Raw genomic sequence first — 10,123 nt, forward strand, 5'->3', positions numbered from 1 at the left:
AGCTGGTGGCAAGGGTTGGTTTGTATGTGTGCAGAAAGAGGCCACATTGCCAATACAATTATTGACACAAAAATGCATAATATTACAACAATTGAGCAGTATTAAGACAATTTTATAGTAAAACATCAAAATAAATCATATTAGTACTGTAAACACTGAACTACTGAGTTGAAATATTAAACTATGGTGCAGTACCAAGTTGAGTACAGCATGTCGCAGTATTGGACCAATACAAGGCTCCATTGACTGCCATTATAATTCATTAAACATTAATATTTCATAAACTATAAGTTTTACAGGCACCAAAAGGCATAGCCATCATTTGGCACAGGAGCTTTACAGATATAAATTACAATGGCAGCTCTAGGACAAAGTTTGCAGGAGGAGAAGCATGGCAAAGTTGAGATGACTTGGATGGGAAACGAATCACAATATTGTGCATTGCATTGGCAATGCACACTGATAAATGATAAAACTCAAAATGTGATTCAAAAGTTAAAGATATTAAAGTTTATAGATGAACTTTCTGTGATCTGTTTAAACTTTTAATGATGTTTCTGCTCTGAGGATCACTGCACAGCTCCAAAGATGGATGGATTTTCTCATCGTTTTCTCAAAAATCTAATATTTTTTACGACGTGCTTTATTATTCCCAGCTGAGCCAAACATTTGTTATATAATTGGCTTGTTTACTTCAAAGCTACAGATAAAAACGGGGGCTCCACGCTGGAGCATCAGCAGATATTAGTGAGGGTTTTAGTGACTGACCTGTGCTGGCGGTGCTCCGTCCTCTGGAGGGCGCCGTGCACCACCTGCCTGAGCCGCTCCAGGAAGGAGGCCACGCCGGGCTGCCTGGAGGGCAGACCCAGCCTGAGAGCTCCGCGCTCCCTGCACAGCTCCTCCAGCTTGTTCCCGAAGCGCTCGGCTGGAAGCAAACAAAACGTCTGATCACTCTTTGAAGATAAACGTTTTCCTCGGGTCAAACTGAGAGGGGTCCCAGGACTCGACTCCAAACGCAGCAGAGTGTCGAAACTTGAACCACAGGGCAAACGCTTTGAAAAAGYTCCACGTTTTTAAAAGTATTTTTATTTCTTTTTTTGTTTTTCCTGTAGGTTAACAGGTAGACTAGAAGGTMAACTTTAGTTCTGCTGCTTTGAAACATTAAATTATTGTTTTATTATTCTGAGGAAGCAGAGGGAGACTGAACTTACAGTTTTAATATCTTCTGTTTTCTTTGTCTGTAGCGTTAGCAAAATATCTCATAAATCMTTATTGAAAGCTGCAGAAAGTACTGGACCAGWCTGACTCAGAGGAAATCCCATTCAAGATGGCCGCCACAGCTAGTCAATATTATCAAACACAGCTACACCTCAGTCAGTTTGACAGATCTTGAGCTAAACTTTGGTGTGGTAGTAGCTGAGAGTCGTCCACGACACATAATCTGAGCACTGAGAGGTGCAGCCAGACTTTGTGATTTTATCCAGGATAATTTTGTGAGATTTGACCTCAACTCTGTGGTTCTTCAACATAAAAACTAATATTTCGGCTAGCGGTGGTGTTCAGATTACCGGCGTCGTAGTCGTCGTCTAGGATGGCTTTCTGCTGGAGCCTCTGCAGCTTCAACATCAWGGACTCGATCTTTGAAGAGACGGGAGACAGAACTGTGAGTCGGCTGCAAAGAGGCGAGAGCAATGACCCCCGTTTCACCACAACACCMGAGGATTGCATCATGTTTCATTTCCTCACATCAGCTCCTCCACTTACAATATTCAGTTTAAAGAACATCATCCCCACCGGGGCCGGCCCGTGGCAGAGGCAGTGTAGGCAAACACTAGGGGGGACGCCACAGATGGGGGCACGAAAACAAAACACAATTTTGTGTTTTATAATTTGATGAGTTTTTATGAAATTATAGTTGATTTAATCTGTAAAATCTCAGCTGCTGAGTCAGCACTTTTTTTTTTCTTCAAATCTAACTACGAAGCTTCTGCTGTTTTTCAGTTTATAAATCGAAACGTTCAGGAGATGTTTCACTTTCGTACGGCACAACTTTGAAACTTACCAGAATGTTATTTTTTTATTTTCCTTTTGTAGAAGTGCTTTGAAATCACTTCAGTTCTTTTTAAAAACATTGTTCTCTTTAAAATCGCAGCACTTCCCGTTTTGTCTTCTTAAGCTACTTTTAGTTTTTAGCTACTGCTCTGCTACTTGTAGCTTTTAGCTAATTTGAGCAATTAGCTAGCAATTTATTTTTCACTTTTGCTGAGCCTTCTGTTATGTTTACATTTGTTTTGATAAGCTAGCCTTTTGCTACTTTTAGATTTTATTTAGCCTTTTCATACATTTAGCTAACCTATACCTATTGTATAACCTTTAGCTAGTGTTATTACCCCATTAGTGCTTAGCTAGCATTTTATTACTTTAACATTAATAGCCTTTGTTATATTTAGTCAGGCTTTTGATACTTTTTAGCTATCTAGTTGTTACTTTTAGCATTTAGCTAGTGTTCTGAAGATATTCTGATACATTTAAGCTTCTAATAACCCTTTTGATTTTTATTTATTTTAGTTTTTAGCTACACTTTTACTAATTTTAGTTTTTAACTAGTAGCCTATAGCTATTTTTTGAACTTTTAGCTAGTGTTACCTCATTAGTGCTTAACTAGCATTTTATTACTTTTAACATTAACAGCCTTTGTTATGTTTAGCTATCTCTTTGCTACTTTTGGGATTAAGCTAGTGTTTCGTTGCTATTAGCTTTTAGCTATTCTTTTAATACTTTAAGCTTTTAACAAACCTCTTGATACTTTTGGTTAGATTTTTATTTATTCTAGTTTTTAGATACCCTTTTACTACTTTTAGTTTCTAAATAGCTTTTTTGATACACTTTGCTAGCCTTACGCTATTTTTTTACTTTTAGCTAGTGTTATTGCCTCATTAGCATTTAACTAGCATTTTGTTACTTTTAACATTTTCTTAGCCTTTATGTTTAGTTTTAAGCCATCTTTTTGATACCTTCGCTACTTTTAGCATTTAGCTAGTGTTCTGTTACTATTAGGTTCTAGCTATCCTTTTACTATTTTAAGCTTCTAACTACCCCATAATACTTTTATTTCATTTAGTTTTTAGTTGGGCTTTTGCTGCTTTAGCAATGGTCTCCAAATAATACAGTTTATTGCAATAATTTTGGAGAAAATTTGTCAAAGTGATCATGATGGGCCAAGATTWAAAAAACTGCACAAGGGGCACCACTTCAAATCTTACCCGGGGCACCATATTGTCTAGGGCCGGCCCTGGTCCCGGCACCAGAGGACAACCGTACCCACCTTGGCGTACGTGCGGTTGTTCTGGAGGCAGTCCTGAAGCACGCCTTCGTACTTCCTCACCAGGCCGTCCCAGCCCTGCTCCGAGGCCAGCGTGGTGCTCTCGTAGCCGGAGGTGACAGAGGAGGCAGAGGCGGTGTCCGAGTCCACCTCTAGGTCTGGAGACCGGGGTTCGCAGTCCGGCAGGAGTCTCCTTCCGGGTGGACTCTCCTCCTTCTGGACCTGTTCRGCTCGGGCGCAGGATGGCGGCGGTCGGACGGGAGTGGACTGCTTTGGAAAACCATGCTCAGCGGGGAAAGTGGACGGTTTTGCTTCTGGACTCAGTGGTTCTGGTTCTGCCTTCTGGCTGCAGCTTAAAGACTGCTGGATGAAGCTGAAACTGGAGTTGAAGGAGTCCTCCGGGGGAGAGTGAATGCTGGGGCTCGGACTCGAGCTGGGTTCTGAGGACTGAGCCGGATGGGTTGAGGTTCTGTCTGCTGAGGGACAGGGACGTCTCCCAGGACACAGGAAGTGGTTCCTGTTGAAGGTGCTACATGTTGGTTTGTTGCAACGCTGCTGATTCATTAAGGACACTTGAGGAGGCGTGGCCTCAGCGGGACATCCAGATTTTTCACTCCTAATGCAAACAGTGCTGCCCTCCTCTTCTTCCTCCTCCTCCTCCTCCTCAGCACGAGCAGCACCCTGCAGTCCGGTCTGCTCTCCTCTCATGCACCCCGGTCTTCGGTGGAGCCTCTTATGTCCAGCTGTCCCTGATGCTTTGCCACCTGTTGAAGCAGAGATTAACCGTTAAGCTGGGTGACCCGGTTCTGTGGGAGATAAAGCGTCAGGATAAACAGACACAAACTGCAGCAGCACGAGTGAAAAAAAAAGGACAAAAACTCCAGCATCAACAGAACAGATGTGATGTTTCCCACAGTTCTGCTCCAGCTGTTGGGAAATACCAAAGTCATATTTCAACAGAGACACGCCTCTCAGGGAAAAGTGGCCTAAAGAGTTTTTTTTTTGTTTGTTTTTCATTTGGGTTTGTTTACCTTCTGCTCCAGACAACAAAACTGCTCCAACACATAMTAAATAAAGAGTAAATAATGTTTTTTGTCTGTGTGAGTTTTAACAGCTTTTTATGAATCGAAGGACAGATTTTAGTAAAACTGATGAGTTTAGGACGACGGAGCTCAGTTTGTGTCGAGGCACCTGCTCCAGCCTCACATAATGCGGAGCTTCAGAGGAGGATGAAGGCTGAAACTTCGGCTATCAACAGCCTCTTTGTGTACAGCTGTAAACACCCCCCCCCCCCCCCAGTTATCTCCCCACTCACATGGAAAACACACACTGATACGTTTGTGCATCAGTCAACCATACTCCCTGTTAGAGCAATAATTAAAGTCTGAAAGTACTAGAAGCACAGCAAAAAGCTAACATAAGGAAAAAAGTTAGCGATACGCTAGCTAATAGAAGCAAAAGGTTAGCTAAAAGTGTACAAAAGTTTCCTTAGAGCTAAAAGAAACAAAAGATTTGCTAGACGCAAAAAAGAGGAAGACTAGTAGCTAATACACAAACATTGCAAAAGGCTAGCTAAAGTTTAAGTAGCAGAAAGATAGCTAGAAGCGTAAAGTAAAAACCAGCAGGCTAAAAGTTTAAAAAATAACAGCATTAACTAAAATCTAAAAGGAGTAAATGCATAAGGAAAAGAATAGCTAAAAGTAGCAAAAGGTTAGCTAAACGCTAAATGTAGAAACAGGCTAGCTAAAAGCATAAAAGTAAAGATTGTAGCTAAAAGCTAAAAGTAGCAAACAATGGGCTGATAGTATTAAAATCTTGCTAGAAGCTAAAATGTGAAGGCTGGTAGCTAAAGCTAAACAATCAAAAGGCTAGCTAATAGCTTAAAAGTAGAAAGGTGATAGCTAAAAGCTAAAAGTAGCAAAATGTTAGCTGAAAGTATTAAAATGCTTGTTAGAAGGTAAAAGTTGAAGACTGGTAGCTAAATCTAACAAAGCAAACGGCTATCTAAAAGCTTAAAAATAAAAAGGTGATAGTTAAAAGATAAAAGTATCAAAATGTTAGCTGAAAGCATTAAAAGGCTTGCTAAAAGCTAAATATTGCAGACTGGGAGCTAAATCTCAATGTAAATAGCTAGCTAATAGCTTCAAAGTAGAAAGGTGATAGCTAAAAGCTAAAAGTATTAAAATGTTAGCTGAAAGCATTAAAAGGCTTGCTAAAAGCTAAATATTGCAGACTGGGTGCTAAATCTAAAAGYAAATAGCTAGCTAATAGCTTACGTAGCAAAAGGAGAGCTAAAAGCAGCAAAATGTTAGCATGAAGCTAAAAGTAGAAACATGTTAGCTAAATGTTTAAAAATAGAAAGGTAACTGCTAAGAGCTAAAAGAAGCAAAATGTTAGCTGAAAGTATTAAAAGACTTGTTAGAAGCTAAAAGTTGAAGACTGATGGCTAAATCTAAACAAAGCAAACGGCTATCCAATAGCTTAAGTAGCAAAAGGATAGCTATTAGCAGCAAGATGTTAGCTAGAAGCTAAAAACAGAAACGGTTATTTAAAAGTTTAAAAGTGACTGCTAAGAGTTAATGTAGCTAAATGTTAGGTGTAAGTATTAAAAACCTTGCTGGAAGCTAAATGTTGTATATTGGTAGCTAAAACTAAACATAGCAAAAGGCTAGCTAGAAGCTTAAAGTAACAAAAAGCAGAATGATAGCTAAAAGCCAAAAGTAACAGAGCAATAACTAAAACCTAAAAGTAGCTAAAGCACAGCTAAAAATTGAAAGTAACATACAGTATGTAAAAAATTGTAAGTGAACAATGTTTTTGAAGGAAATGAATAAATCTGACTGTTTCTATTGATTTGTAAATAAAGTGATTCAAYGTCTCTGCAGCTGTAACCATTATTGCGGCTCCCTGTGCGCTCCGGTGGGGATGCCTCCTGTCCCGTGTGACCGGAGGGGCAACATGGCCGCCAGGCTCCACTCACCACAGAACGGGTACGTTAGAGGAGCGAGGTTTGTGGGGATTTTAATCTGAGTAAAGCAGAGGACCCTCCACAGTAAGAGCTTTCCTGTCCACTGGGACTGCCACAATAAAAGCTCCGGTTACACGCAGTTTCATCCATCAGTGCTGCTCTGCAGATGTGGCCACCGTCCCATTAAAGACATCAGAAACCCAACACGCTCTGAGAGCACCAAACACACCGGCCACCATCTGGTGTGACACACACACACACTCACACACACACACACACACAACTCTAAGGAGCCATGCGGGTTGATGGTGGCGTTACTGTATCCCCCCGTACACCAGTTACATAAAGACCGCCTTTCTCTGTAAATGGGAAGGAAACGCCTGGGGGCTCATTCTATATATGTGTGTGTGTGTGTGTGTGTGTGTGTGTGTGTGTGTGTGTGTGTGTGTGTGTGTGTGGTCATCCACATCCCAGCCTTTCRGAGGTATGTCATCCGCGACATCCTGTCAGGCTCTGAGCTAAAACGGTTCTTCAAGAATTCTACCAGAAAACACAAACGAGCGCAAACAGGCCTGAAGATTTTAGTCACTTAAAAAAAATAAAAGACACTGAGCTCAGAATGTGTGCTGAGAACAACTCTCAGCTACTACCTCAACAAATTTTAATGTTTGCTAATTACCTGTGAATAAATTGAATTATAGACATTTTTCTTGTTTTCTGAGATTAGCTGCCGTCTGAAGTCAGATTAAAGTTGAACGGTTCTTTCCTGAAAGCCTCRTTTAATCTAAGCAGTGTTSCATGAGATATTTCGCTAACAGACACACAGACATGAGCAAAAACATTAGCACCCACTGCTGAAAGAGGTGGGACTGTTTACCTTTGCAGAGAGAAAGAGTCCCACCTCAGAGTCGTGTCATAAAAACACAAACATCAGATCAGAACCCAAACAGACCTCCTGACAGCTCGGCTGGCGCGCAGCACCTCATTGCTTGTGACGAACGTCAGCTGAACGTCAGCCGAACAAAGAGGGAAGTGAAAGTTTGACACATTTTAAAAAACAAGATGTGTCACACTGCAGCCAGGAAGTTCAAATATAAAGTCTTTTTTCAAAGATAAATGTTGCAAATAGCTAGATGGGACAAAAAGCTAGCTGAAATTATCCAGCTGCTAGCTAGACGTGACAAAACTAGCTAAATTTATAAAACTATCATAATGTTAGCTAGATATGACAAAAAGCTAGATAAAATTATCATAATGTTGGCTAAATGTAACAAAAAGCTAGCTGAAATTATCCAGCTGCTAGCTAGATGTGACAAAAAACTAGCTAAATTTATAAAATTATCATAATGTTAGCTAGAAATGACAAAATCTAGATAAAATTGTCATGACGATGCAAGCTAGAAGCTAAAAGCAGAAATAGGCTACCTAAAAGTAAAAAAGGTCATAGCAAAAATTACCAAAAGGCTAACTAAAAGTAGCAAAATGTTAGCTAGAAGTGGCAAAAAGCTGGCTAAAAGTACCAAAGGTGGTAAAAAGCTAGCTAAAAGTAGCAAAATGTTAGCTAGAAGTGGCAAAAAGCTAGCTAAAATTAGCAAAATGTTAGCTAGAAGTGGCAAAAAGCTAGCTAAAAGTAACAAAATGTTACGTAGAAGTGGCAAAAAACTAGCTAAAAGTAGCAAAGGTGGCAAAAAGCTAGCTAAAAGTAGCAAAATATTAGCTAGAAGTGGCAAAAAGTTAGCTAGAAGTTGCAAAAAGTAGCTAAATGTTAGCTAGAAGTGGCAAAAAGCTGGCTAAAAATAGTAAACTGTTAAGCTAGAAGTGGCAAAAAGCTAGCTAAAAGTAGCAAAATGTTAGCTAGAAGTGGCAAAAAGTTAACTAGACTCTAGAAGCAGAAAGAGGCGTAAAAGCTTAAAAAAGATGGTAGCTAAAAGTAGCCAAATGTTAGCTAAAAGTATTAAAAGTCTTGCTAAAAAGCTTGCTAATATAAACGTAAAAACCCTGTCAGACGCTAGTAGCTAAAAAGCTGATAGCTAAATAAAAAGACAGAAAGGCTAGCTAAAAGTAGCAAACTGTTAGCAGAGGCAAACAGTTAGCTAAAATGTTCAATGTTATCTAGAAGCTAAAAGCAGAAGCAGGCTAAAGCTGAAAGTAGAAAGATGAAGGTTAAAAGCTAAAACTATTAAAAGGACAGCTGAAAGTATGAAAGTAGGCTTGTTAGAAGCTAAAAGTTGCAGATAGGTAGATAAAATGAAACAGCAAAAGGCTAGCTAAAAGTAGCTAAATGTTACCTAGAAGCTAAAAGTAACAAAGGGTGAAAGTAATAAAATCCATGCTAAAAGGTGTAGTGTACTTAAAAGTAGCTGAATGTTAGCTAGAAGTGGCATTAATCTAGCTAGAAGTAGCTTAATGTTAGCAAGAAACTAAAATTAGAAACAGCCTATCTATAAGCTTGAAAGTAGAAAGATGATAGCTAAAAGCTACAAGTAGCTAAAGGTTAGCTGAAAGTAACAGTAATCAGCAGCCAGGAAGCTAGAAGGTACATTCCAGGGACTTCCTGTGTGACCACGTGACCAAAAATCCAGGAATGATGTCTGTTAGCAAAATATTGTTTACTTTTTATGGAGCAAACAGATTTTTAAACAAATCCAGTCTTTAAACTTCACTGGTTTATTCCAGCAAAAACCTCATAATCCAGACTACAGARGAAGTGCAATGATTTTTTATTTTTATTTTTAGATTTGAATGTTTTAAGGCAGCAGCACTTTCATTTTAAAATGGCTGAATTATTMCTCAGAATAAAATCTAACAAGCTACAGTTTTCAGGTTTGTCTTAKTTTATAAGGAACCCTCTGAGCTCTGGGACACAAAGATGTTTTTACTGTTAATGAACATTTGAAGCCAATTATTTAAACAAAACTCCTTCCTCCTCAAGTTAAAACCTAAAATTCAAGTTATAACCTCTCTATATGAACGTATTTAAAGTTGTAGATTAGTTCAAAGCACTTAAAGTGACGTAAAAATACATTTTAAAAAGTTTTATTTACCCTCTGAGGCTCCACAGTGGTGAAACCTGGACTTCCGGTGACAGTCCAGTCCCATCAGTCCCGCAAACATCTTTAGTTGTCTGTAAGTAAAAAAGCAGTTTCAGACAACAGACGGAGAAAAGTTCATTTTTAACTCCGTTTCCGTTTCAACATGTAAACAGCGGCTGTTTGTGCTCCAACAAACATCTCCCGACTCCAGAACCGGGCGGCTCTCCGGGTTTTTTCCTCCGCGGGCTTCAGCGCGCATGAGCAAACCGGATAAAATTAAAAAAAAAAAAAAGTCACTGTTTTTGTGTTTCTTCTGGTTTTAAAGTTGATTAAACATCCAACACTGCGACCGGAGAGACGTGCCTGACAAACCGGAGGGCAGATCATTGATCCGTTATCCGCTGCGTCGTGCGTCGTGCGTCGTGCGTCATGGAGCGCGAGGAGCTCCTACGTGTTCAGGAATTTGACTCCAGACTCCCTCAGACCGCCTCATTACATGAGCGCCCCGCCCAGCTGAAAATAAATGACTATAAATCAGTCAGTCTGACAGAATGAGCTCAAATCTAGAGTGGTAGTAGCTGAGAGTCATTCACAACACATAATCACACATGAGCAACAGGTGGCCCGAGGGCCAAAAGTGGTCCTTGGACTATCTCAAGCTGGTCCCAATATTTATTTTTATTCAAATTAAAAGAAGTAAGTTACGTTTATGGAATAATCTCGGAGAAGATATAAAAATTACCACAAAAATTAATATGTTAAAAAAATTATAAAAGCTAATTATTGAAAAATAAATATGTG

At 39.5% G+C, this 10,123-nt stretch overlaps 1 protein-coding gene and 1 long non-coding RNA gene across 2 annotated transcripts in view; one reads left to right on the plus strand and one right to left on the minus strand.

Moving 5' to 3' along the window:
- The window catches only part of disc1 (DISC1 scaffold protein), a gene marked incomplete at its 5' end in the record, with an annotated part of 55,503 nt that extends 45,902 nt beyond the window's left edge, over positions 1–9,601 (minus strand). Inside the window, 4 exon segments of the mRNA XM_014005907.1 lie at positions 769–925; positions 1,569–1,638; positions 3,326–4,086; positions 9,335–9,601. Coding sequence (XP_013861361.1) covers positions 769–925; positions 1,569–1,638; positions 3,326–4,086; positions 9,335–9,404 — 1,058 coding nt within the window.
- LOC106515871 (uncharacterized) overlaps positions 1–10,123 on the plus strand; it is a 16,574-nt gene that overhangs the window by 1,727 nt on the left and 4,724 nt on the right. The window contains exon 2 of the long non-coding RNA XR_001310045.1: positions 6,208–6,312. This is a non-coding gene — a long non-coding RNA (uncharacterized LOC106515871). The remainder of the gene's footprint in view (positions 1–6,207; positions 6,313–10,123) is intronic.

Source organism: Austrofundulus limnaeus, unplaced genomic scaffold (assembly GCF_001266775.1).
Source record: "Austrofundulus limnaeus strain Quisiro unplaced genomic scaffold, Austrofundulus_limnaeus-1.0 Scaffold33, whole genome shotgun sequence".
Lineage (NCBI taxonomy): Eukaryota > Metazoa > Chordata > Actinopteri > Cyprinodontiformes > Rivulidae > Austrofundulus > Austrofundulus limnaeus.